General features: G+C 54.3%; 1 protein-coding gene across 1 annotated transcript; it reads left to right on the top strand.

Annotated features, from left to right (window-relative positions):
* LOC140402347 (bone morphogenetic protein 4-like) lies at window positions 1-27,436 on the top strand. The gene is made up of 3 exons (XM_072490064.1): window positions 1-333; window positions 21,617-21,981; window positions 25,080-27,436. The coding sequence occupies exons 2-3, from the start codon at window positions 21,624-21,626 to the stop codon at window positions 25,883-25,885; spliced, it is 1,164 nt and encodes a 387-aa protein (XP_072346165.1). The 5' UTR covers window positions 1-333; window positions 21,617-21,623; the 3' UTR covers window positions 25,886-27,436.
* The last annotated feature ends 544 nt before the right edge of the window (window positions 27,437-27,980 follow it).

Raw genomic sequence — 27,980 nt, 5'->3', positions numbered from 1 at the left:
TTTTTTCGGATGATTATGGAATTGTTGGCTGGTCGCCACGTGTGACATCAGCGTCTGGACAAATTAAAGCCGTAGGGGGTGCGCGAGGATTTTAAATGGACAGAGAGAGAGAGAGAGAGACAGACAGAAAGAGGAGAGTACAGCACTGCAACCACCCAGAGACATGGGGAAGGTTGACCATCGCGGAACGATAACGGGAGAGTAATATTTTAAATTCTTCTTTCTTTAAATCTTTGTTTGGCCTTAAAGATAAGGAAAGCAGAGGTCTCATCTATCTAGCTTCCTCGTCCTGGGGGAGTTTGAACCATGGAATCTCCACATCTGCGGAATTCAGTGAGTAAAATAACTTTTATTTCCCCCCCCCCCCCTCTGTCTTTTTAAAACCGAAAACTCTTTTTTTGCCTCCCTTATGCAACTTGCAGCTTTGAGCTGCCCCAATGTTTGAGGCGAGGCTGTTGAGCGTCCGCGGTTAGAGGGAGGCGAGGTGCTGAGGCTGTTCCACTGACCCCCCCCCCCACCCGCGCGCCCGCCCCCCCCCAAATTGAATTATCAACGAAATATGCAATTTTATCTCCTCCGATTTCGACCTTATCTCTCTCTCCCTCTCTCTCGCCGCCGACTCTCACTTGAGCACAAAGGAACCACTAGCCCAAATTGCACGCGAGTGTCGAGGAGATATTCGACTGTGGGAGGCGTCGCAGAATGCGCTGCGAAAGGGCAGGAGCTAATTCTGGTGCTTCCTAGCCTTGTCTGAAAGGCTGGCATGGGTTTCTGCTCTATTTTTTTTTATTTGGAGTACCCAATTCTTGGTAGCACAGTGGTTAGCACTGTTGCTTCACAGCTCCAGGGTCCCAGGTTCGATTCCCGGCTTGGCTCACTGTCTGTGTGGGGTCTGCACCGGCTCCCCGTGTCTGCGTGGGTTTCCTCCGGGTGCTCCGGTTTCCTCCCACAAGTCCCGAAAGGCGTGCTTGTTAGGTGAATTGGACATTCTGAATTCTCCCTCAGTGTACCCGAACAGGCGCCGGAATGTGGCGACGAGGGGCTTTTCACAGTAACATCATTGCAGTGTTAATGTAAGCCTACTTGTGACAATAAAGATTATTATATATTATGTGAAACATCCCACAGAGTTTTGAGGGGGTGCAGGTGAATAATCCCCCAGTATTCCTGGGCAATATTTATACCCCAGTCAAACATCAGACAAAAAAAAAGAAGATCTGGTGATTTGTCGCATTACTAATTCTGGGATCTTGCTGTGCACAAATTTGGTGCCGGATTCTCGTCGCCTACGCTTTGGAAAGTTCTTCATGAGCATCTTGCGGTTTTCAAAGGGCGCTATCTAAATGCAGGTCTATTATTTAGTAACCGGGGGCCAGAATGCAGCAGCACTGGTAAAGCAGAGTGTGTTACAGTGTGTGTCTGACCAGTCAGCTCTGTCTAAAAGGAGGTGGGTGAAGTGGAAGTTTACATTTGGGAGGCTGCTCATGCTGGCTCAGTCAGTGAGTGCCCCGCCGAATGGAGCTCAAAGCCACAAAAGTCAGCAACGATCAGCTCTCACACAACACTCTGCTCAACGACAATTATAATAATAATAATCTCCATGCTGCAGTTGCGATCTTCATCTGCTCCCCAGTCCCTCTCTCTCTCCCCCATTCCCCCTCTCTCTCCCCAAATCCCCCTCTCACCCCCATTCCCCCCTCTCCCCATTCCCTCTCTCCCCCCATTCCTCCTCCCTCTCCCCCATTCCCCCTCCCTCTCCCCCATTCCCCCTCACTCTCCCATTCCCTCTCTCTCTCCCCCATTCCCTCTCTCCCCCATTCTCTCTCTCCCCATTCCCTCTCTCTTCCCCATTCCCTCTCTCTCCCTCCCATTCCCTCTCTCCCCATTCCCTCTCTCCCCCATTCCGTCTCTCCCCCATTCCCTCTGTCCCCATTCCCTCTGTCTCCCCATTTCCTCTGTCTCCCCATTCCCTCTCTCCCCATTCCCTCTCTCCCCATTCCCTCTCTTCCCCATTCTCTCTCTCTCCATTCCCTCTCTCTCCCCCATTCCCACTCTCCCCATTCCCTCTCTCCCCCATTCTCTCTCTCCCCATTCCCTCCCTCCCCATTCCCTCTCTCCCCCATTCCTTCTCTCCCCCACTCCCTTTCTTCCCCATTCCCTCTCTCTCCCCCATTCCCTCTCTCCCCCATTCCCTCTCTCCCTCCCCCATTCTGTCTCTCCCCATTCCCTCTCTCCCCCCATTCCCTCTCCCCATTCCCACTCCCCCTCCCCCATTCCCTCCCTCCCCCATTCTCTCTCTCCCCATTCCCACTCTCCCCATTCCCTCTCTTCTCTCCCCATTCTCTCTCTCCCCATTCTCTCTCTCTCCCCATTCCCTCTCTCCCCCATTCCCTCTCCCCCTCCCCCATTCCCTCCCTCCCCCATTCTCTCTATCCCCATTCCCTCTCTCTCGCCCCATTCCCTCTCTCCCCCATTCCCTCTCCCCCATTCCCTCTATCCCCCATTCCCTCTCTCCCCCATTCCCTCTCTCCCCCCCCATTCCCTCTCTCTCTCTCCCCCATTCCATCTCTCTCTTCCCCATTCCCTCTCTCACCCATTCCCACTCTCTCTCCCCCATTCCCTCTCTCCACCATTCCGTCTCTCTCTCTCCCCGATTCATTATCTCTCTCTCCCCCATTTCATCTCTCTCTTCCCCATTCCCTCTCTCCCCCATTCCCTCTCTCTCTCCCCATTCCCTCTCTCTCTCCCCATTCCCTCTCTCTCCCCATTCCCTCTCTCTCCCCATTCCCTCTCTCCCCCATTCCCTCTCTCTCTCCCCCCATTCCCTCTCTCTCTCCCCATTCCCTGTCTCCCCCATTCCCTCTCTCTCTCCCCCATTCTCTCTCTCCCCCATTCCCTCTCTCTCTCCCCCATTTCCTCCCTCCCCCATTCTCTCTCTCCCCATTCCCTCTCTCTGTCCCCATTCCCTCTCTCCCCCCATTCCATCTCTCCCCGTTCCCTCTCTCCCCATTCCCTCTCTCTCTCCCCCATTCCCTCTCGCCCCCATTCCCTCTCTCTCCCCCATTCCCTCTCTCTCTCCCCGATACCCTCTCTCTCCCCAATTCTCTCTCTCCCCCATTCCCTCTCTCTCCCCCATTCCCTCTCTCTCCATTCTCTCTCTCTCCCTCACTCCCCCATTTCCTCTCTCTCTCCCCATTCCCTCACTCCCCCATTCCCTCTCTCTCTCTCTCCCATTCTCTCCCTCCCCCATTCCCTCGCTCTCCCCCATTCCCTCTCTCTCTCCCCCATTCCCTCCCTCCCCCATTCCCTCTCTCTCTCTCCACCATTCCCTCTCTCTCCCCCAGTCGCTCTCCCCCATTCCCTCTCTCCCCCATTCCCTCTTTCTCTCCCATTCCCCCTCTCCCCCATTCTCTCTCCCCATTCCCTCTCTCTTCCCCATTCCCTCACTCCCCCATTCTCCCTCTCCCCATTCCCTCTCTCCCCCATTCCCTCTCTCCCCCAATTCCTCTCTCCCCCATTCCTCTCTCTCTCCCCATTCCCTCTCTCCCCATTCCCTCTCTCTCTCTCCCCATTACCTCTCTCCCCATTCTCTCTCTCCCCATTCCCTCTCTCTTCCCCATTCCCTCTCTCTCTCTCCCATTCATACTCTCCTCATTCCCTCTCTCCCCCATTCCCTCTCCCCCTCCCCATTCCCTCCCTCCCACATTCTCTCTCTCCCCCATTCCCTCTCTCCCCATTCCCTCTCTCTCTCCCCCCATTCCCTCTCTCCCCCATTCCCTCTCCCCATTCTCTCTATCCCCCATTCACTCTCTCTCTCCTCCATTCCCTCTCTCTCTCTCTCCATTCCATCTCTCTCTTCCCCATTCCCTCTCTCACCCATTCCCTATCTCTCTCCCCATTCCCTCTCTCCCCCATTCCCTCTCTCCCCATTCCCTCTCTCTCTCCCCCATTCCCTCTCTCCCCCATTTCATCTCTCTCTCTCCCCATTCCCTCTCGCTCGCTCCCCCATTCCATCTCTCTCTTCCCCATTCCCTCTCTCCCCCATTCCCTCTCTCTCCCCATTCCCTCTCTCCACATTCCCTCTCTCCCCCATTCCCTCTCTTTCCCCATTCCCTCTCTCCCCCATTCCCTCTCTCACTCTCCCCCATTCCTTCTCTCTCTTCCCCATTCCCTCTCTCCCCCATTCCCTCTCTCTCTCCCCATTCCCTCTCTCCCCCATTCCCTCCCTCCCCATGCCCTCTCTCCCCATTCCCTCTCTCTGTCCCCATTCCGTCTCTCCCCCCATTCCATCTCTCCCCATTCCCTCTCTCCCCATTCCCTCTCTCTCTCCCTCATTTCCTCTCTCTCTCCCCGATACCCTCTCTCTCCCCAATTCTCTCTCTCCCCCATTCCCTCTCCCTCTCCATTCTCTCTCTCCCCTTTCCCTCTCTGCCCATTCTCTCTCTCTCTCTCCATTCCCTCTCTCCCCCATTCCCTCTCCCACTCCCCATTCCCTCCCTCCCCCATTCTCTCTCTCTCCCATTCCCTCTCTCCCCATTCCCTCTCTCCCCCATTCCCTCGCCCCCATTCCCTCTATCCCCCATTCCCTCTCTCTCTCCCCATTCCCTCTCTCTCTCTCCCCCATTCCATCTCTCTCTTCCCCATTCCCTCCCTCACCCATTCCCTCTCTCTCTCCCCCATTCCCTCTCTCCCCCATTCCCTCTCTCTCTCCCCCATTCCCTCTCTCCCCCATTCCGTCTCTCTCTCTCACCATTCCCTCTCTCCCCCATTCCATCTCTCTCTTCCCCATTCCCTCTCCCCCCCATTCCCTCTCTCTCTCCCCGTTCCCTCTCCCCCATTCCCTCTCTCCCCCAATTCCTCTCTCCCCCATTCCTCTCTCTCTCCCCATTCCCTCTCTCCCCATTCCCTCTCTCTCTCTCCCCATTACCTCTCTCCCCATTCTCTCTCTCCCCATTCCCTCTCTCTTCCCCATTCCCTCTCTCTCTCTCCCATTCATACTCTCCTCATTCCCTCTCTCCCCCATTCCCTCTCCCCCTCCCCATTCCCTCCCTCCCACATTCTCTCTCTCCCCATTCCCTCTCTCCCCATTCCCTCTCTCTCTCCCCCCATTCCCTCTCTCCCCCATTCCCTCTCCCCATTCTCTCTATCCCCCATTCACTCTCTCTCTCCTCCATTCCCTCTCTCTCTCTCTCCATTCCATCTCTCTCTTCCCCATTCCCTCTCTCACCCATTCCCTATCTCTCTCCCCATTCCCTCTCTCCCCCATTCCCTCTCTCCCCATTCCCTCTCTCTCTCCCCCATTCCCTCTCTCCCCCATTTCATCTCTCTCTCTCCCCATTCCCTCTCGCTCGCTCCCCCATTCCATCTCTCTCTTCCCCATTCCCTCTCTCCCCCATTCCCTCTCTCTCCCCATTCCCTCTCTCCACATTCCCTCTCTCCCCCATTCCCTCTCTTTCCCCATTCCCTCTCTCCCCCATTCCCTCTCTCACTCTCCCCCATTCCTTCTCTCTCTTCCCCATTCCCTCTCTCCCCCATTCCCTCTCTCTCTCCCCATTCCCTCTCTCCCCCATTCCCTCCCTCCCCATGCCCTCTCTCCCCATTCCCTCTCTCTGTCCCCATTCCGTCTCTCCCCCCATTCCATCTCTCCCCATTCCCTCTCTCCCCATTCCCTCTCTCTCTCCCTCATTTCCTCTCTCTCTCCCCGATACCCTCTCTCTCCCCAATTCTCTCTCTCCCCCATTCCCTCTCCCTCTCCATTCTCTCTCTCCCCTTTCCCTCTCTGCCCATTCTCTCTCTCTCTCTCCATTCCCTCTCTCCCCCATTCCCTCTCCCACTCCCCATTCCCTCCCTCCCCCATTCTCTCTCTCTCCCATTCCCTCTCTCCCCATTCCCTCTCTCCCCCATTCCCTCGCCCCCATTCCCTCTATCCCCCATTCCCTCTCTCTCTCCCCATTCCCTCTCTCTCTCTCCCCCATTCCATCTCTCTCTTCCCCATTCCCTCCCTCACCCATTCCCTCTCTCTCTCCCCCATTCCCTCTCTCCCCCATTCCCTCTCTCTCTCCCCCATTCCCTCTCTCCCCCATTCCGTCTCTCTCTCTCACCATTCCCTCTCTCCCCCATTCCATCTCTCTCTTCCCCATTCCCTCTCCCCCCCATTCCCTCTCTCTCTCCCCGTTCCCTCTCCCCCATTCCCTCTCTCCCCCCATTCCCTCTCTCCCCATTCCCTCTCTCCCCCATTCCCTCTCTTTCCCCATTCCCTCTCTCCCCCATTCCCTCTCTCACTCTCCCCCATTCCTTCTCTCTCTTCCCCATTCCCTCTCTCCCCCATTCCCTCTCTCTCTCCCCATTCCCTCTCTCCCCCATTCCCTCCCTCCCCATGCCCTCTCTCCCCATTCCCTCTCTCTGTCCCCATTCCCTCTCTCCCCCCATTCCATCTCTCCCCATTCCCTCTCTCCCCATTCCCTCTCTCTGTCCCCATTCCGTCTCTCCCCCCATTCCATCTCTCCCCATTCCCTCTCTCCCCATTCCCTCTCTCTCTCCCCCATTTCCTCTCCCCACATTCCCTCTCTCTCTCCCCCATTCCCTCTCTCTCTCCCCGATACCCTCTCTCTCCCCAATTCTCTCTCTCCCCCATTCCCTCTCCCTCTCCATTCTCTCTCTCCCCTTTCCCTCTCTGCCCATTCTCTCTCTCTCTCCCCATTCCCTCTCTCCCCCATTCCCTCTCCCACTCCCCATTCCCTCCCTCCCCCATTCTCTCTCTCCCCATTCCCTCTCTCCCCATTCCCTCTCTCCCCCATTCCCTCGCCCCCATTCCCTCTATCCCCCATTCCCTCTCTCTCTCCCCATTCCCTCTCTCTCTCTCCCCCATTCCATCTCTCTCTTCCCCATTCCCTCCCTCACCCATTCCCTCTCTCTCTCCCCCATTCCCTCTCTCCCCCATTCCCTCTCTCTCTCCCCCATTCCCTCTCTCCCCCATTCCGTCTCTCTCTCTCACCATTCCCTCTCTCTCCCCCATTCCATCTCTCTCTTCCCCATTCCCTCTCCCCCCCATTCCCTCTCTCTCTCCCCGTTCCCTCTCCCCCATTCCCTCTCTCCCCCATTCCCTCTCTCTCTCCCCCATTCCCTCTCACCCCCATTCCCTCTCCCAATTCCCTCTCCCCATTCCCTCTATCCCCATTCCCTCTCTCTCTCCCCCATTCCCTCTCTCTCTCCCCCTTTCCATCTCTCTCTTCCCCATTCCCTCTCTCACCCACTCCATCTCTCTCTCCCCCATTCTCTCTCTCCCCCATTCCCTCTCTCTCCCCCATTCCCTCTCTCCCCCATTCCGTCTCTCTCTCTCCCCCATTCCCTCTCCCCCCATTCCCTCTCTCTCCCCCATTCCCTCTCTCCCCCATTCTCCCTCTCCCCATTCCCTCTCTCCCCCATTCCCTCTCCCCCATTTCCTCTCTCCCCCATTCCCTCTCTCTCTCCCCATTCCCTCTCTCCCCATTCCCTCTCTCTCTCCCCCATTCCCTCTCTCCCCCATTCCCTCTCTCTCTCCCCCATTCCCTCTCTCCCCCATTCTCTCTCTCCCCATTCCCTCTCTCTCTCCCCATTCCCTCTCTCCCCATTCCCTCTCTCTCTCCCCCATTCCCTCTCTCCCCCATTCCCTCTCTCTCTCCCCCATTCATCTCTCCCCCATTCTCTCTCTCCCCATTCCCTCTCTCTTCCCCATTCCATCTCTCTCCCTCCCATTCCCTCTCTCCCCATTCCCTCTCTCTCTCCCCCATGCCCCCTCTCTCCCCATTCCCTCTCTCCCCATTCCCTCTCTCCCCCATTCCCTCTCTCCCCCATTCCCTCTCTCCCATTCCCTCTGTCTCCCCATTCCCTCTGTCTCCCCATTCCCTCTCTCCCCATTCCCTCTCTCCCCATTCCCCCTCTTCCCCATTCTCTCTCTCTCCATTCCCTCTCTCTCCCCATTCCCTCTCTCCCCATTCCCTCTCTCCCCATTCTCTCTCTCCCCCATTCCCTCCCTCCCCCATTCCTCTCTCCCCCATTCCCTCTCTCCCCCATTCCCTTTCTTCCCCATTCCCTCTCTCTCCCCTATTCCCTCTCTCCCCCATTCCCTCTCTCTCTCTCCCCCATTCATTCTCTCTCTCTCCCCATTTCATCTCTCTCTTCCCCATTCCCTCTCTCCCCCATTCCCTCTCTCTCTCCCCATTCTCTCTCTCTCTCCCCATTCCCTCTCTCCCCCATTCCCTCTCCCCATTCCCTCTCCCCCTCCCCCATTCCCTACCTCCCCCATTCTATCTCTCCCCATTCCCTCTCTTCCCATTCCCTCTCTCTCTTCCCATTCTCTCTCTCCCCATTCCCTCTCTCCCCCATTCCCTCTCCCCCTCCCTCATTCCCTCCCTCCCCCATTCTCTCTCTCCCCATTCCCTCTCTCCCCATTCCCTCTCTCTCGCCCCATTCCCTCTCTCCCCCATTCCCTCTCCCCCCCAATCCCTCTATCCCCCATTCCCTCTCTCCCCCATTCCCTCTCTCCCCCCATTCCCTCTCTCTCTCTCCCCCATTCCATCTCTCTCTTCCCCATTCCCTCTCTCACCCATTCCCTCTCTCTCTCCCCCATTCCCTCTCTCCCCCATTCCGTCTCTCTCTCCCCCCCATTCATTCTCTCTCTCTCCCCATTTAATCTCTCTCTCCCCCATTCTCTCTCTCCCCCATTCCCACTCTCTCTCCCCCATTTCCTCCCTCCCCCATTCTCTCTCTCCCCATTCCCTCTCTCCCCCATTCTCTCTCTCCCCCATTCCCTCTCGCCCCCATTCCCTCTCTGTCCCCCATTCCCTCTCTCTCTCCCCGATACACTCTCTCTCCCCAATTCTCTCTCTCCCCCATTCCCTCTCTCTCCCCCATTCCCTCTCTCTCTCCCCCATTCCCTCTCTCTCTCCCTGATACCCTCTCTCTCCCCCATTCTCTCTCTCTCCCCCATTCCCTCTCTCTCCCCAGTCCCTCTCTCCCCCATTCTCTCTCTCCCCATTCCCTCTATCTTCCCCATTCCCTCTCTTTCTCTCCCATTCCCCCTCTCCCTCATTCTCTCTTCCCATTCCCTCTCTCTCCCCCATTCCCTCATTCCCCCATTCTCCCTCTCCCCATTCCCTCTCTCCCCCATTCCCTCTCTCCCCCATTTCCTCTCTCCCCATTCCCTCTCTCTCTCCCCATTCCCTCTCTCCCCATTCCCTCTCTCTCTTCCCCATTCCCTCTCTCCCCCATTCCCTCTCTCTCTCCCCCATTCCCTCTCTCCCCCATTCTCTCTCTCCCCATTCCCTCTATCTTTCCCATTCCCTCTCTTTCTCTCCCATTCCCTCTCTCCCCATTCCCTCCCTCCCCCATTCCCTCTCCCCCTCCCCATGCCCTCCCTCCCCCATTCTCTCTCTCCCCATTCCCTCTCTCCCCATTCCCTCTCTCCCCCATTCCCTCACCCCCATTCCCTCTATCCCCATTCCCTCTCTCTCTCCCCATTCCCTCTCTCTCTCTCCCCCATTCCATCTCTCTCTTCTCCATTCCCTCCCTCACCCATTCCCTCTCACTCTCCCCCATTCCCTCTCTCCCCCATTCCGTCTCTCTCTCTCACCATTCCCTCTCTCTCTCCCCCATTCCATCTCTCTATCCCCCATTCCCTCTCTCTCTCCCCATTCCCTCTCCCTCCCCCATTCCCTCTCTCCCCCATTCCCTCTCTCTCTCCCCCATTCCCTCTCACCCCCATTCCCTCTCCCCATTCCCTCTATCCCCCATTCCCTCTCTCTCTCCCCCATTCCCTCTCTCTCTCTCCCCCATTCCATCTCTCTCTTCCCCATTCCCTCTCTTACCCATTCCCTCTCTCTCTCCCCCATTGCCTCTCTCCCCCATTCCCTCTCTTTCCCCCATTCCGTCTCTCTTTCTCCCCATTCCCTCTCTCTCTCTCCCCCATTCCATCTCTCTCTTCCCCATTCCCTCTCTCCCCCATTCCCTCTCTCTCTCCCCATTCCCTCTCTCCCCCATTCCCTCTCTCCCCCATTCCCTCTCTCTCCCCATTCCCTCTCTCCCCCATTCCCTCTCTCTCTCCCCCATTTCCTCTCTCTCTCCCCATTCCCTCTCTCCCCCATTCCCTCCCTCTCTCCCTCATTCTCTCTCTCCCCCATTCCCTCGCTCTCCCCCATTCCCTCTCTCTCTCCCCCATTCCCTCCCACCCCCATTCTCTCTCTCCCCATTCCCTCTCTCCCCATTCCCTCTCTCTGTCCCCATTCCCTCTATCTCCCCATTCCCTCTCTCCCCATTCCCTCTCTCCCCATTCCCTCTCTCTCTCCCCCATTCCCTCTCCCCCCCATTCCCTCTCTCTCTCCCCCATTCCCTCTCTCTCTCCCCGATACCCTCTCTCTCCCCAATTCTCTCTCTCCCCCATTCCCTCTCTCTCCCCCATCCCTTCTCTCTCCATTCTTTCTCTCTCCCATTCCCTCACTCCCCATTCCCTCTCTCTCTCCCCATACCCTCTCTCTCTCCCCATTCCCTCTCTCCCCCATTCCCTCCCACTCTCCTACATTCCCTCTCTCCCCCATTCCCTCTCTCTCTCCCCAATTCTCTCTCTCCCCCATTCCCTCTCTCTCCCCCATCCCCTCTCACTCCATTCTTTCTCTCTCCCATTCCCTCACTCCCCATTCCCTCTCTCTCTCCCCCATACCCTCTCTCTCTCCCCATTCCCTCTCCCCCCCATTCCCTCTCTCTCTCCCCCATACCCTCTCTCTCTCCCCATTCCCTCTCTCCCCCATTCCCTCTCTCTCTCCCCCATTCTCTCTCTCCCCCATTCCCTCGCTCTCCCCCATTCCCTCTCTCTCCCCCATTCCCTCCCTCCCCCATTCCGTCTCTCCCCATTCTCTCTCTCCCCATTCCCTCTCTCTCTCTCTCTCTCTCCCTTTCCCTCTCTCCCCATTCCCTCTCTCCCCCATTCCCTCTCTCTCTCCCCCCATTCCCTCTCTCTCTCCCCATTCCCTCTCTCCCCCATTCCCTCTCTCTCTCCCCCATTCTCTCTCTCCCCCATTCCCTCGCTCTCCCCCATTCCCTCTCTCTCTCCCCCATTCCCTCCCACCCCCATTCTCTCTCTCCCCATTCCCTCTCTCCCCATTCCCTCTCTCTGTCCCCATTCCCTCTCTCTCCCCATTCCCTCTCTCCCCATTCCCTCTCTCCCCATTCCCTCTCTCTCTCCCCCATTCCCTCTCTCCCCCATTCCCTCTCTCTCTCTCCCCATTCCCTCTCTCTCTCCCCGATACCCTCTCTCTCCCCAATTCTCTCTCTCCCCCATTCCCTCTCTCTCCCCCATCCCTTCTCTCTCCATTCTTTCTCTCTCCCATTCCCTCACTCCCCATTCCCTCTCTCTCTCCCCATACCCTCTCTCTCTCCCCATTCCCTCTCTTCCCCCATTCCCTCCCACTCTCCCCCATTCTCTCTCTCCCCCATTCCCTCGCTCTCCCCCATTCCCTCTCTCCCCCATTCCCTCTCTCTCTCCCCAATTCTCTCTCTCCCCCATTCCCTCTCTCTCCCCCATCCCCTCTCTCTCCATTCTTTCTCTCTCCCATTCCCTCACTCCCCATTCCCTCTCTCCCCCATACCCTCTCTCTCCCCATTCCCCCTCTCCCCCATTCCCTCTCTCTCTCCCCCATACCCTCTCTCTCTCCCCATTCCCTCTCTCCCCCATTCCCTCTCTCTCTCCCCCATTCTCTCTCTCCCCCATTCCCTCGCTCTCCCCCATTCCCTCTCTCTCTCCCCCATTCCCTCCCTCCCCCATTCTCTCTCTCCCCATTCTCTCTCTCCCCATTCCCTCTCTCTCTCTCTCCCTTTCCCTCTCTCCCCATTCCCTCTCTCCCTTAGCACAGTGCACTAAACAGCTGGCTTGTAATGCGGAACAAGCCCAGCAGCACGGTTCAATTCCCGTACCAGCCTCCCCGAACAGGCACCAGAGTGTGGCGACTAGGGGCTTTTTTCAGTAACTTCACTGAAGCCCACTCGCGACAATAAGCAATTTTATTATTATTATTACTACGCCTCTCTTTGCCCCATTCCTCCTCTCTCTCTCCCCCCCCCCCCCCCCACCCCTGACAAGCAGTCAGTGTTCGAAAACAAGTGATGTCCAATTTAAGGCAGAGGCGATGACATTTGTTCGTTGCTGAGGGTCGTGTCTCTGGAATTCTCTTTCTCAAAACGGGGTGGGAGCAGGGTCTTTGAATATCTTTAAGGCCGATCTAGATAGATTCTTGGTGAACACGGAGGTGAAAGGTCACCGGGAGGATTGGCAGCAATGGCGGGTATCAAATGAGTCAGCTTTTCAGCTAAGAACAGGTTAAGAACTTCCTCTGTAAGGACATGACCACACACCCATGGACCCCGAGATGCACAATGGACGAAGGACTGCTGGACACGGGTAACCTGGGAGGGGGGGGGAGCTGTGGGGACCTGTATGAAGACTATTAGAAAGGGCACACTTCCCACTGGACGAAACATGCGAAAAATGGGAGGAAGAACTAGGGATGGGAATAGGATGGGGACTCTGGAGCGAGGCACTGAGCAGGGCCAACTCCACTTCCTCCTGCGCACGGCTAAGTCAAAGTGGTCACAGAGGGCACCTGACCAGAACCCGAATGAGCGGGTTCCTCCCGGAGGTGGAGGCAGATTATTATTATTAAATGTGAACAGTGCCAGGGGGGCCCGGCCAACCACGCCCACATGGTCTGGGTGTACCCCAGACCTGTCGGGTTCGGGACAGCCTTCTCCGAGGCGATGTCCAAGGTTGTGGGGGCGAGGGTGGAGCCGTGCCCGAGAGTGGCAGTCTTCGGGGTATCGGACCGGCCAGAGCTACACATGGGGAAGGGGGCCGACGCGAATCGCCCATCGAAGAATCCTGCTCGGTTGCCGATCGGCAGCACCAACTGGCTGGCAGACCGATCGTAATTAGGGGGGGGGGGTCTAAAAATATCCGAAAACAACAAAAAAAGGGGGGGGCGCCAAGGAGGTGGGGGGGGGGGGGGGGGAGGTGAGGGCAGGGGGGGGGGGGCCGATGCCAAATGGGGAGTTCTTGTATATTGTGCCTGATTCCACATACCCTTGCCTATTGTACAGTGTCTCAAATGAAAAACTTGAATAAAAACATTTTCCAAAAAAAAGGTAATGTGGGGCTGAGGTTGATCAGATCAGCTTTGATCTTCTTGAATAGCGGGATAGGCTCGAAGGGTCGAGTGCCCGCCTCCTCCTAATTCAGACGTTCACAGCCCCAGGTTAAGAAGGGTTCTTCACGACTGTCTGGTCCCTTCCGTTTGACTGGCACTCACCCCGTCCCCCTCAAACATTCGCTCACCCCACCACCGCCAGCCGTGTGTCCCGACAAGACGCAATTCAGGGACTCACCGAGGCTCCTTCGACAGCCCTTTCCAAACATGGGATCTCTACCACCTAGAAGGTGAGGGCACCAGATACCCGGGAAGTCCCACTCCGAGCCACTCACCATCCCGACTTGGAAATACATCAGCCGTTCCTTCACCGTGGCCGGGTCAAAATCCTGGCGCTCCCTCCCTAACACCACCTTTAAGTCGCCACTGTCCCAGATGACCACAGCCTGCTTTCCCCTTTGAGGGAGGGGAGGAGCTGACTGGTGGCGATTTAACCTGAGGGTCACCCCTCCTCGGGCAAGGGTCAAGGTTGAGAAGGCTCAGTTTAGAAAAATGGGGAGGTGGTCTTATTGAGGCCACACCTGGAGTATTGTGTTCAGTTTTGGTCTCCTTACCTGAGAAAGGACATACTGGCACTGGAGGGTGTGCAGAGGAGATTCACTAGGTTAATCCCAGAGCTGAAGGGGTTGGATTACGAGGAGAGGTTGAGTAGACTGGGACAGTAATCGTTGGAACTTAGAAGGATGATGGGGGATCTTATAGAAACATATAAAATTATGAAGGGAATAGATAGGATAGATGCGGGCAGGTTGTTTCCACTGGCGGGTGAAAGCAGAACTAGGGGGCATAGCCTCAAAATAAGGGGAAGTAGATTTAGGACTGAGTTTAGGAGGAACCTCTTCACCCAAAGGGTTGTGAATCTATGGAATTCCTTGCCCAGTGAAGCAGTTGAGGCTCCTTCATTAAATGTTTTTAAGATGAAGATAGATAGTTTTTTGAAGAATAAAGGAATAAAGGGTTATGGTGTTCGGGCCGGAAAGTGGAGCTGAGTCCACAAAAGATCAGCCATGATCTCATTGAATGGTGGAGCAGGCTCAAGGGGCCAGATGGCCTACTCCTGCTCCTAGTTCTTATGTTCTTATATGTCGGATTCTGCAGCAGATCAACACGGCGATGAAGAATTTCTTCTCTCAGCGGGTCGTTAATCTTTGGCATTCTCTTCCCCAGAGAGCAGTGGTGAGTGGGTCACTGAATCTATTCACGGCTGAGTTAGACTTGCAAGAGTCTCCAGGGGTCCTGGAGGAAAGGCAGGAAAGTGGAGCTGAGGCCAAAATCAGATGGGCCACGATCATGGTGAACGGCCAGCTTTGTGGGGGCTGAAGGGCCTACTCCTGTTCCTGCTCCTGTCGTCCGCTGCTCATGGTTTTAACTCCCCAAGAAATTCAGCCTTTTACAGAGAATGTGGCCATGTTAGAAGGCAGATTGATGCCCCATCTCTGTGTCTAGAATTGGGGTGAGACCCACGCAGACACGGGGAGAATGTGCAAACTCCACACAGACAGTGATCCGGGGCGCCGTGAGGCAGCAGTGCTAACCACTGCGCCACCGTGCTGCCCTGTACAATCCCAGTTTTAATTGTCCCACCATAATCGACCGTGTTTCCAGCTTCCTGAGCCCCCCGGCTCGGGAATTCATTCCCGAAATCTCAAATTCTGAATGGGTCTCATGGTTGTAGCGAGGGAGAAACGGTTTCCACTGGTAACCAGGGTCTGAGATTTAAGATAATCGGCAAAACTACCCATGGGGAGGAAATGAGCGGAGGTTTCATTTTTGTGCGGTGACTTGAGATCTGGAATGCTCTGCCTTCAGAGGGCGGCGGGAAAAATATTTAATCGTAGCTTTCAAAGGGGAAATTGGAGGGGAAGGGGAAATGTGTTTGTGAGGGTGTGGGCAAGGCAATGGGAGGGAATTTGATTGGACAACTATTTCAAAGGGCCAGTATAAGCACAGTGGGCTGAATGGACTCCCCGTGTGCCATATGGCTGTTGAGCACAGGGCTAAATCGCTGGCTTTGAAAGCAGACCAAGGCAGGCCAGCAGCACGGTTCAATTCCCGTACCGGCCTCCCCGAACAGGCGCCGGAATGTGGCGACTGGGGGCTTTTCACAGTAACTTCATTGAAGCCTACTTGTGACAATAAGCGATTTTCATTTTCATTTCATTTCATATGGAACACAATCCTGGACCCTTCGCGTGTCTGGCCTTCAATCCAGCCCATTGTATCTGAAACACTTGATTGCAAGTACCAATGTCTATCTGTGAGAGAGATTAAAACTATTATTTGTTGCACTCGACTCACTCAGTCACACACCAAAGGGACAATTTAGCCGCGTCTGTCGGATAGATTATAATCATCATCCAGTTGTGTCCTCACCACACGCTATCTGCAAACCACACGCACTCTGCAGAGAGTCATACATGACTGACACCAATTTCTCTTGCCTGCCTGGCAAATCATCTCTTTATTTTACTCATTCACGGTTTGAATCCCGGCTCTGGGTCTCTGTTCGTGTGGAGTTTGCACATTCTCCCCGTGTCTGCGTGGGTTTCACCCCCACAACCCAAAGATGTGCAGGGTAGGTGGATTGGCCACGCTAAATTGCCCCTTAATTGGAAACAAAAAAGAATTGTGTGCTCTAAATTTATATGTTTTTAAGAGACTATCTTGAACTTGTCCCCTTTCGTGTCTCAGCTTCTGTCACTAGTTCTATTCTAAAATCCTCCGCAAGTTCAAACACCTCTTTAACCTTCTCTGTCCCACTTCTGTACGTTAACTGAAGTCCCTTCAGCTCTGGTCCCATTCGGCTCAATCCCCTCTACCACCCCCACCCCAACCCCCCCACCCACCACAAGGCCTTAAGCCAACAATCCCCAGACTTCTGTGTCTCTCACCCCCGCCTCGTCCGTTGCCCCACCTGCCCCGAGGGTACTTCAATAACGTGCGGCCGCTGGCGCCCGAAGTGCGCGTGTTCAGTTGTCAGTCCTGCCGTTCCACATTCCCGAGGTGAGATTTCTTCGCTCCGGAAAAGGAAGACTTTGCATTTGTGTGACGCCTGCCGCGACCTCAGGAAGTCCCAAGGCGGTTAATAGTCGGTGAAGAACGTTTCCGGCGTGCCACCGTTGTCGTAAGGTTAGGCAAAGTGACCGCCAGTTTGTGCACAGCAGGATCCCACAAACGGCACTGTGACGATGACCAGATCATCTGCTTTCCCTGATGTTGGCTGAGCGATAAACAGTGGCCGGGACTCAGGGGAGAACTCCCGTGCCCTTTTTCGAAATAGTGGCCATTGGATATTTTTGTCTCCCTGACCACTGGCACGTGCATGAGAACCTGCATTTATATAGCACCGTTAAGCATCCCAAGGTACTTCATAAAAGTGTTATGAAGCAAAATCTGGCCCCAAGCTACCGAAGGACATATTAGGACTGATAACCAATGATTTGATCATAAAGGCAGGTTTTGAGGAGCGTCTTACAGGATGGGAGAGAGGTTTGCGGAGGGAATTCCAGAGCTTGAGGCCCAGGCAGCTGAAGGCACGGCCGCCAATGGCGGTGTGAGTAAAATCGGGGCTGTTCGAGAGGCCAGAATTGGAGGAGCGCCGAGATCGAGATGGGTTGTCGGGCTGGAGGGAGTTCTTAGAGATGGAATTTTGTTTGTGTCCACCAGAGGGAGCCGCCGGGATCTCAGTCTCACCTGACAGAGGACATCTTCGACAGTGCAGCACTCCCTCAGCTTGGCCAGGTCCACAAACCAGCTAACTCGCTCTTCAGGAGGGACTTCAGAAGTTTGAATCGAGCCGTTGCTTAACTGGAAGCCAGTGTGGTACAGGGGGTACAGGGGGTGAGACTGGGAGCGAGTTTGGACACAAGACTTTGGTTCATGAGGAAGGTGGATACAGCAGCTTCTTTCTACGAGGTTGCTGCCCTATCCTTCGTGGGTAGAGTGCCCTCGTTTCCCCCCCCCCACCAAAAAAAAACAAATGGATTTTTGCAGGAAATGGGAGAAACTGGCCTGGGATGAAATCGGCCACAAAATGAAATGTAAGAGGAATCTGGCACGTAATGTCACACAATCTGCTGGGCCCGCTTTTTCAGGTGGTGGCAGTTTTATTTTTCTCAGTTTAAGGGACTGGCCTGGGAACTCTGTCTGGGGAAGAAGCGGAGGAGGAGGCGGGAACGAGGAAGGGTGGTGGCGAAGCTGGGGGAAGGTGGAAGAAGGGGAGGGGGGGGGGGGGCGGAGGGAGAGGAGAAAGGCGAAGATGGCAGAGGAAGGAAGGGAGGTGGAGGAAGGGGTTGCAGAGACGGCTACGGTGGAGGAGGGGGAAACATTTACTTCCCCGAGCTTAGAAGAAACCAGTTGCCCAAAGATCCTCAGAAGAGGTGTAGCCATTCAGCCCGTCCAAATTGCTCCACCGTTCAGTGAGATCATGGCTTCACCTGCAACCTAACTACACTTGGGCCTTTGCCCTGTATTCCTCAATACCTTTGGTTAACAGAAAGCTTTCAAACTCTGATCGTTTGGGCGACAATTACCATTGGCTCCAATTTTTAGACTCTGCCCCACCCGTGTCCCGGATTCCCCGACCCATGGAAATAGGCTCGAGAGACGGAGCCCCCTGTTCAAATCGCCCCCTGGCCGTCCAAATTCCAGGGCGCACAACCCAAAATTGTGTCGTCTTCTCCTCGTTCTGTAGGGACATGGCGGCGACATGGGGGTGGAGTCAGTGACCCGGCCAGGGAGGTGATATATGGCAGAGAGGCGGTAGATACACTGGGGAACAATGAGGATTTCAGAAGGAACTGGCAGTGTTCTGTGAGGCTGTGCCAGCTTGCATTGCACTGCCAGTTGATAAACGACCGAGCGGCTGCTGTCACAACCATGCAGACTGGGATGAAGGGGCTGGCCCACAGCTAAACGGGACAACAGCCCAGCCAGCAACACAGAGGAAGGAACCGGGTTGCTTTTAAACGACATGGAACAAATAGCTCAGAGACAGGCCATTCAGCCCACATGATCCCTACTATCCTCACAAGAGCCACCTCCTCCAACCCTCTGAAAACTCTGCGTTTCCCCCTAATGCTGGTCACTCAAGCAACTCCCCATTTTAACCATTCCATCATTGGTCTTCGGCCTGGGCCCTAAGTTCTGGAATTCTCCCATTCTCTCTCCCCCTTCATGGCGCTCCAGGAAGCGACTTCTTTGGCCAAGCATTTGACCATATCTTCCACTGGGAGAACGTGCAGACGCCGCACAGACTGTGACCCAAGCTGGGAATCGAACCTGGGACCCTGGCGCTGTGAAGCTAGTTTAATAACACTCCGTTAGACATTTTACTATTTATAAATTCAAATTGCGGTTGTAGTTCCAATGGGTACAACTCCCATCTAAACCTGGCTCTGAACAGGATCTAGCCCATAACCCGTATAGCCCAAGGATGGCGCCAGGGACCCGGGTCCAATTCTGGCCTCGGTTGACTCCGGGAAGTCTGCACGTTCTCCCCGTGTCTGCGTGGGTTTCCTCCGGGTGCTCCGGTCTCCCCCTCACAGTCCAAAGGTGTGCGGGTGAGGTGGGTTTGCAGGGATAGGGTGGTCCGAGGCAGGGCGCTCTTTCCGACAGCCGGTGTCGACTCGATGGGCTGAATGGATCTGAAACCCGGGCCTTGAGAGTCCCCGAATGGATCTCCTGATCCTCCCTCGTCCCGGGAAACACCACCTTGCGGCAGCCGGCACTGATCCCTGGGGATAGGTGGGAAAATCTCCGTCGGGGCTTTGATAGAAAACTCCAGGATCCCACCTCCCGTTGCCGCGATATCTCGCCACAACCACACAAAAGAAAATCTGTGAAGGAATTAAGGAGAAAAAAAAAGACACCAATCCACAAATAAGACCGTTAGACGCGGGGGGGGCAGAAGTAGGCCATTCGGCCCATCGAATCTGCTCTGTCATTCGATGAAATCGTGACTGATCTGATATGATAAACCTCAACTCCACTTTCCTCCGCCTTATCCCCATAATTCTCGATCCGCGCGTTGATTTAAAAACCCGTCTATCTCAGCCTTCAAGATACTTTTAAAAAAAAATTAATTTAGAGTACCCAATTAATTTTTTCCAATTAAGGGGCAATTTAACGTGCCCAATCCACCTACCCTGCACATCTTTGGATTGTGGGGGCGAAACCCACGCAGACACGGGGAGAATGTGCAAACTCCACACGGACAGTGACCCAGGGCCAGGATCGAACCTAGGACCTCGGCGCCGTGAGGCAGCAGGGCGAACCCACTGCGCCACCCTGCCGCCCTTGTCTTCAAGATACTTAACGACCCAGCAGGCCTTCATCCGTGAGGGGATGCAGACTGTCAAGATATCCACATTAACATATCATGGTGCAATCACACACACACTGATGGACAGGTAGATGGACCAACCAACACACACACACAACATCACAGCCAATCACCAGTGAGAGCACACGCACTATAAAACAGGGAACACCACAGTTCCCGCTCATTCCAGCAGGAGACAGCTCAGGGCACAGAGCTCATAGCGTGCCACTCAGACATACACCATGTGCTGAGTGCCTCACCAAGATAGTGCTAGGACTGGGTCCACAGGTTAGCTGGTGAAGTACGGACCACAGCCAGAAGTTAATAGTTATTATTGTACAGAATAATAAAACAGAGTTGTACCATCTACAGTCGTGTTGGTTCGTTTGTGTATCGGAACACCCAACACGACACAGACCCCTGACCTCCCAGGGTATTACCCCGGCTCTCTGGACTACTAGCCCTGTGACCACCACTCCACCTCCTGTACCGACATCACAATTTGCTACTTGCCACCCAGACGATTTTTTTTCAATGAACCATTTGTCTATCTATTCCTCCGGTGCACTGGGAGATTGATTGGTGGAATCCTGGTGACCTCAAAAAGACCAAGGTCAAAGCAGTGAGAGAAAAGTTTATAGATCGTCCTTCGAATTTCTCAACAGTGCTTTTCAGCCAATGGAAATATTTTTTGAAGTGTGGTCACGGCGTAGGAATCACGGCAGCCGAGCTGCGCACAGGAAGATCCCACATACAGCGATGGCCTGGTAAACGCCCGTGACTTTTTTCAAATCCCACTTTTTAAAAAAATTACTTTTCAAAATTTATTTTTTTCCCCCCCAATTCAGGGGCAATTTAGCGCGGCCAATCCGCCTGACCCGCACATCTTTTTGGGCTGTGGGGGTGAGACCCACGCAGGCACGGGGAGAATGTGCAAACTTCCACACGGACAGTGACCCCGGGACCGAGATCGAACCTGGGACCTCGACGCCGTGAGGCAGCAATGCTGCTTACTGTTCCACAACACTGACTACAAATATCTGATTGGCTGTGAAGCATTTTGGGCCATTTTGAGTATTGCGGAAGCAGGGGGGGGGCTGCAGAAGGATGTGGACTGGCGAGGAGAGTGGGCAAAGAAGTGGCAGACGGAATATAATGTGGAAAAGTGTGAGGTTATGCACTTTGGAAGGAGGAATCTGGGCATAGACTATTTTATAAATGGGGAGATGCTTCGGAAATCAGAAGCACAAAGGGACTTGGGAGTCCTTGTTCAAGATTCTCTTCAGGTTAACGTGCAGGTTCAAATTAGGAAGGCAAATGCAATGTTAGCATTCATGTCGAGAGGGCTAGAATACAAGACCAGGGATGTACTTCTGAGATTATATAAGGCTCTGGTCAGACCCCATTTGGAGTATTGTGAGCAGTTTTGGGTCCCGTATCTAAAGAAGGATGTGCTGGCCTAGGAAAGGGTCCAGAGGAGGTTCACAAGAATGATCCCTGGAATGAAGAGCTTGTCGTATGAGGAACAGTTGAGGACTCTGAGTCCGTACTCGTTGGAGTTTAGAAGGATGAGAGGGGATTTTATTGAAACTTACAGGATACTGCGAGGCTGGGATAGAGTGGGCGTGGAGAGGATGTTTCCACTTGTAGGAAAAACTAGAACCAGAGGACACAGCCTCAGACTAAAGGGACGATCCTTTAAAACAGAGATGAGGAGGAATTTCTTCAGCCGGAGGGTGGTGAATCTGTGGAACTCTTTGCCGCAGAAGGCTGTGGAGGCCGATTCACTGAGTGTCTTTAAGACAGAGATAGATAGGTTCTTGATTAATAAGGGGATCAGGGGTTATGGGGAGAAGGCAGGAGAATGGGGATGAGAAAAATATCAGCCATCATTGAATGGCGGAGCAGACTCGATGGGCCGAGTGGCCTAATTCTGCTCCTATGTCTTATGGTCTTACACAAACGCAAGTCTTTCTCCAGATGAAAGTCGGGACAGTTGCTGTCATGGCAGCTGTTCCTTCCCTTCCATCCTGTGCTAACCCAACTGTTGTCTCTTGCCTCCCAGCTCCACCATGCTCCCTGCTAGCTTTCTACAGATGGTCGTGCTGTCTGCCCGGCTCCTGGTCGCTGGAGAGATCAACTCGTCCTCTGAGGGAGGGAGGAGGGCATCTTCGAGTGCCAGCCGGGAGGAAGGTGCCTCCCGCTCCTCGCCCGATGCGGAGCTGGTCCACACCCTCCGCCGGACGCTGCTGGGCAGGTTTGGCCTGAGCCGCCTCCCCAAGCCAGGCCTGGCCGCCGTCGTCCCTCAGTACATGCGTGACCTGTACCACCTCCACACCGGCGATCACGACAACATCCAGGGCTCCAGCTTCGCCTTCCTGGAGCGGCACGCGGGCGACGCCAACACAGTCCGGAGCTTCCATCATCTGGGTGAGTGTGACTACCGGGGCTGGAGGGGAGGGGAGGGGAGAGGGATTGGATTGGATTAGAATTGTTTATTGTCACGTGTACCGAGGTACAGTGCAAAGTATTTCTCTGCGAGCAGCTCAACAGATCATTAAGTATATGAAAAGAAAAGAAAATACATAATAGGGCAACACAAGGTACACAATGTAACCGGCATCGGATGAAGCATACAGGGTGTAGTGTTAATGAGGTCAGTCCATAAGAGGGTCATTTAGGAGTCTGGTAACAGTGGGGAAGAAGCTGTTTTTGAATCTGTTCGTGCGTGTTCTCAGACTTCTGTATCTCCTGCCCGATGAAAGAAGTTGGAAGAGTGAGTAAGCCGGGTGGGAGGGATCTTTGATTATACTGCCCGCTTTCCCCAGGCAGCGGGAGGTGTAGATGGAGTCAATGGATGGGAGGCAGGTTCGTGCGATGGACTGGGCGGTGTTCACGACTCTCTGAAGTTTCTTGCGGTCCTGGGCCGAGCAGTTGCCATACCAGGCTGTGATGCAGCCAGATAGGATGCTTTCTATGGTACATCTGTAATAGTTGGCAAGAGTCAGCACGGTGGCACAGTGGATTAGCCCTGCTGCCTCACGGCGCCGAGGTCCCAGGTTCGATACCGGCTCTGGGTCACTGTCCGTGTGGAGTTTGCACATTCTCCCCGTGTCTGCGTGGGTTTCGCCCCCACAACCCAAAGATGTGCAGGGTAGGTGGATTGGCCACACTAAATTGCCCCTCCATTGGAAAAAATGAATTGGGTACGCTAAATTTATATTTAAAAAATGAGTCAGTGTGAACGTGCCGAATTTCCTGAGTTTCCTGAGGAAGTATAGGTGCTGTTGTGCTTTCTTGGTGGTAGCGTCGACGTGGGTGGGCCAGGACAGATTTTTGGTGATGTGGACCCCTAGGAATTTGAAGCTGCTAACCACCTCCACCTCGGCCCCGTTGATGCTGACAGGGGTGTGTACAGTACTTTGCTTCCTGGAGCCAATGACCAGCTCTTTAGTTTTGCTGGCGTTGAGGGAGAGATTGTCGTCGCTGCACCACTCCACTAGGTTCTCTGTCCAGGTTGGCTGTCTAATGAAGTATCTTGACTCTTGGCCTGACTTGTTTCCCCCACCTTTTCCGAGGTTGGCGAGCCAGCAATTGGGGGTGGAAAGCCAGCACGTTCCTTTGTCTGTCCAACACTTTTCCCCATCTCTCTTCATCCAGATTCCAGTAACACGCAAGAACAAAAGAGAACACCATCGCCCCAAGTTCCCTTGCAAATCGCACGGCATTCCCCGTTATTTCATCTGCCTTGCTGGCAAGACCAGCCTTCCCTAACTGCCCTAGAGCTAAATGGCTTTCTGGGCCATTACGGGGGGTATTTAAGAATCGATATGGTGGCGATAGGTACTTACAGATGTGCACGTCTCTTTAAGATTTGATCGACGCAGGTCTGGCGCAGTGTAGAGGAAGCTTAATTCTACATCTTTTTGTACAGGGGTTGGTCGATTGCCAATTTTGAGATTGCAATTGGGAGATTTTTTTTGAGGGCTATGGAATCAAGGGCAGAAAGAGTTATGATGCATTTTAGCCTGTGAGCCAATTGAATGGCGGAACAGGCTCGAGGGGCTGAATGGCGTCCTCTTATTCCTATGTCCCTAAATCCTACAACCTTCCAAAATGTCTCAGCTCCCTTAATTCTAATAATAATTGTTATGGGTCAGGGTTTAGAGAACCCCAAAGTGTATCATGGAATTCACCTGACCCACAACTTTTAATAGATTGTGGTGCGGGGAGCACACGGCCCACTCTACAGGTGTGGGACAGCAGAAAATGGAAAAGTATTTTTTTAAAAGCAAAACAATGTTTATTCTATGAACTCAAGTTAACCTTTTTAAAACATGCAGTGAACATCTCAGCAACCATCAATTCAAATACAACCCCCAAAGAATACAACACTAAGTAATCCTTTAAGCTTTCCTTTTAACACCCATACGACTTAAAAACACCTTTTACCAGAAGCACATCAGGTTAAAGTCACTACTGAAAACATTTATAATTCTGAATTCACCAAATGATCAAGAGATAGTCTTTTGATGGCAGAGAGAACAGCAGTACACCTGCTTGGTCTGGCTTCAGCTCCAACACTGAAAACGAAACTAAAACACACCCTGCAGCAAACAGCCTAAAACGAAAGCAAAAAGCTGACAGACAGCCCAGCTCCACCCACACTCTGACATCACTACTTAACACCCATTTCTTAAAGGTGCATTTCTTAAACACCCATTTCTTAAAGGTACTCTCACATGACATAATAATAATTGGTGTTACAAGTAGGCCTTACATTAACACTACAATGAAGTTGCTGCGAAAAGCCCCTAGTCACCACACTCCGGCACCTGTTCGGGTACTCAGAGGGAGAATTCAGAATGTCCAATTCACCTCACAGCACGTCTTTCGGGAATTGTGGGAGGAAACCGGAGCACCCGGAAGAAACCCACGCAGACACAGGGAGAACGTGCAGACTCCGCACGGACAGTCACCCGAGCCGGGAATCGAACCCGGGACCCCGGCGCTGTGAAGCAACGGTGCTAACCGCTGTGCCACCGTGCCGCCCTGTCGCTTGCACATCCCATCTCTCCGCTGTTGGGCACCGTGCCGTCAGCCCTCTGGGCCCTAAGCTCTGGAATTCCCTTCCTAATCCTCTCCAAGGCTGTTGCGACAGCACCTTCCAGAACCCAGGACATCTGTCACCTGGAAAGATGAGGTGCAGCAGACACATGGGGACACCACCAGCTGGAGGCTCCCTCCATGTCACCCATCACCCCGACTTGGAAATATCACTGCCGCTGAGTCAGAATCCTGGAAGGTCCTCCCTAACAGCACAGTGGGTGTACCTACACCACAGGGCCTGTGGCGGTTCAATGTGGTGGCTCACCACCACCTTCTCAAAGGCAATTAGGAATGGGCAATAAACTTTGACCAGAACAGCGACTCCCATGTCTGAGGAAAGAATTTTTTAGATGATGGGAAGATTTCGTTCTCTGCATGTCTTATTGTTAATCCTTCTGCAATTTTTTTGTTTCTGACAGAACACGTCCAGGGGGCGCCCCATTCAGAGGGAGGAAATTTCCACCAGATTGTCTTCAACCTGACCAACATTCCCAACCACGAGCGAGTCACTTCGGCCGAGCTGCGCTTATTCAGGGAAGATAATGGTGGAGCACGTCCTGGGCTGGAAGCGGTCGCCGTCTACGAACTGCGGGGGCCCCCAGGCGGCCAGGTGGGGCGCCGGCTGCTGGAGAGGAGGCTACTGCCCGCCAACCGCACCCAATGGGAAAGCTTCAACGTGGGCCCGACTGTGGCCGGCTCCAGGAAGGGGCGCGGGGGCCTCGTCACCTTCCTGGTCGAGTGGCCGCCGGGGCGGCGGAGGGTGGGCAGGTCGCTGTGGGGGCGGCCGGCCGGCCAGCCGGGTCGCAGGCCGCTCCTGGTCACCTACGGGCAGGACGGCAGCGGGAGGGCCCTGGGCCCCAGGGGCAAGCGGCACGGCGGGCGGCGGAGGACGCGGAAGAGGAGCCGGGGCCACAGCCGCTGCCGGAGGCGGCCGCTCTACGTGGACTTTGAGCGGGTGGGCTGGACGGAGTGGATCATTGCCCCCCGTGGCTACAACGCCTTCTACTGCCAGGGCGAGTGCCGCTTCCCCTTGGCCGACCACATGAACTCCTCCAGCCATGCCATCGTGCAGACGCTGGTGAACTCTGTCAACACCAACATTCCCAGGGCCTGCTGCGTGCCAACCGAGCTGAGCCCAGTGGCCATGCTCTACTTGGACGACGATGACAGGGTCGTCCTGAAGAATTACCAGGAGATGGTTGTCGAAGGGTGTGGATGCCGCTGAGAATCCCACCTCAAGAGCAGGGGCCTTAATTTTTATATTCGCTCGAGAAGAGCCAGGTCAACTCTCTCTGCCACCAGATTCCTGACCGCCTTCAGAGAGGTTAGCGACAAGGACATTCACCCTGGGCACTCCCTCGCGGATACACCTCACCCTCACGGAGAATCTCCCTGCTCTTTGCCGGCACAGGGGATCATTTCTTGCCTTGAAGAAGAGACTCCGGCGAGGCTGCATCTGAAGGACAGACTTGCATTCGTATAGCGCCTTTCGTGACTGAGCACCCCAAAGGGCTTTTCAGCCGGAGTACTTTAAAAAAAAAAAAAACGTGTGGATACTGGACGTAAGCGCCACGGACAAAATGTGCACAGCGAGATCCCATGAACTTCAATGCCATTTTGGCCCAAGGTGACCTTCGAGTGCGATCTTTTACGCCCGCCCGAGAGGGCAGACGGGGCCTCGGTTTAAAGTCGCATCCAAGAGACGACGCCCCTGGCAGTGCTGCACTCCCTCAGCGGGTGCGCCGAGAGTGCCGGCCTGGATTCTGTGCTCAAGTCAATGGACTAGATGAACGGCAGATATTAAAAATGCTTTCGTTGTCCTTGAAATATGAAAGGAATTGGCTGCACGCTCATACACCACAAAACACCTCTAACCAGGGAGAGCAGGAGGCCATGCAATCCGCCAAGGCTGTCCTGTTATAGGGCGGCATGTGCCGCAGTGGTTAGCACTGGGACTGCGGCGCTGAGGACCCGGTTTCGAATCCCGGTCCTGGGTCACTGTCCGTGTGGAGTTTGCACATTCTCCCCGTGTCTGCGTGGGTTTCACCCCTACAACCTAAAGGTGTGCAGGGTAGGTGGATTGGCCGCGCTAAATTGCCCCTTAATTGGGCAAAAAAAATAATTGGGTACTCTAAATTTATTTTTTTTAAAGGCTGCCCCGTTATTCATGTGTACCAAGATTCCTCCCCCGCCTTCGCCCCATCTCCCTTCACATCCTAATCTAATATTAAGATCAAGCCCTTTCATTGTGGGGCTCCCATCACCGGAGGGGATAGTTTCTCTACACCACTGAAAGAATGTCATCCTGTCGCACCCCCTTCCAAAGCCAGCCCACCCTCCCTGAGGAGCGATGCCCAAGAACTAAACTCGGCGGGGCCCCCACAACCCAAAGATGTGCAGGGTAGGTGGATTGGCCACACTAAATTGCCCCTTAATTGGAAAAAATAACTGGGGACTCTAAATTTATAAAAAAATAAAATAAAATAAAACAGATGGGGACCCGTGGGACCACCTTACAACACTGCGGAGAAAGGAAAGGAAATATCTGGTCTCTGCAACATTGCCTCCTGTCCTCCACCTCTTTCAGCCGGGCACCACCTATTGGAGGGAAGAATCCGAGGTCTTTGGTATTGGTGTTCCATGATGGGCAGTGACCACAGCATTGTCGTCACCAACCTATATGGGCGCAGCGTTCAAAATCATTGTTTTTCCCCCTCTGCTCTGTTTAGGGCCATTCCTGTCGAGTTTTGGATTATTAAAGTCTATACTGATCTCAGCTGAATTTGTGTATATGTCATTCCAGATCTCCATTCCCGGGAAAAACACAACACTGGGAAATACTCCTGTTCCTCTTGTGCATTTTTGGTTCATGTTCCTTTTGTTGCTTTTCTCTCTTTTTCTTCCCATCGCTCTCTCGCTACCTCGCTCCCTTTCTCACTCTCTCTCTCTCTCTCTCTCTCTCGCTACCTCGCTCCCTTTCTCTCTCTCTCTCTCTCACTCTCTCCCTCTCCCTCTCTACCTCAGCCCATTTCTCATTCTCTCTCTCTACCTCGCTCCCTTTCTCACTCTCTCTCTCTCTACCTCGCTCCCTTTCTCACTCTCTCTCTCTCTCTACCTCGCTCCCTTTCTCTCTCTCTCTCTCTCTCTCTCTCACTCTCTCCCTCTCCCTCTCTACCTCAGCCCATTTCTCATTCTCTCTCTCTACCTCTCTCCCTTTCTCACTCTCTCTCTCTCTCTCACTCTCTCCCTCTCCCTCTCTACCTCAGCCCATTTCTCATTCTCTCTCTCTACCTCGCTCCCTTTCTCACTCTCTCTCTCTC

The sequence above is a fragment of the Scyliorhinus torazame genome, chromosome 25 (assembly GCF_047496885.1).
Source record: "Scyliorhinus torazame isolate Kashiwa2021f chromosome 25, sScyTor2.1, whole genome shotgun sequence".
NCBI lineage: Eukaryota > Metazoa > Chordata > Chondrichthyes > Carcharhiniformes > Scyliorhinidae > Scyliorhinus > Scyliorhinus torazame.
This window is presented reverse-complemented; position numbering and strand designations above follow the sequence as displayed.

Coding starts and splice junctions, on each gene's coding strand:
- LOC140402347 (XM_072490064.1), top strand. CDS start 21,624: ATGCTCCCTGCTAGCTTTCTACAGATGGTCGTGCTGTCTGCCCGGCTC. Junction 21,982..25,079: donor CCGGAGCTTCCATCATCTGG/GTGAGTGTGACT, acceptor TGTTTCTGACAG/AACACGTCCAGGGGGCGCCC.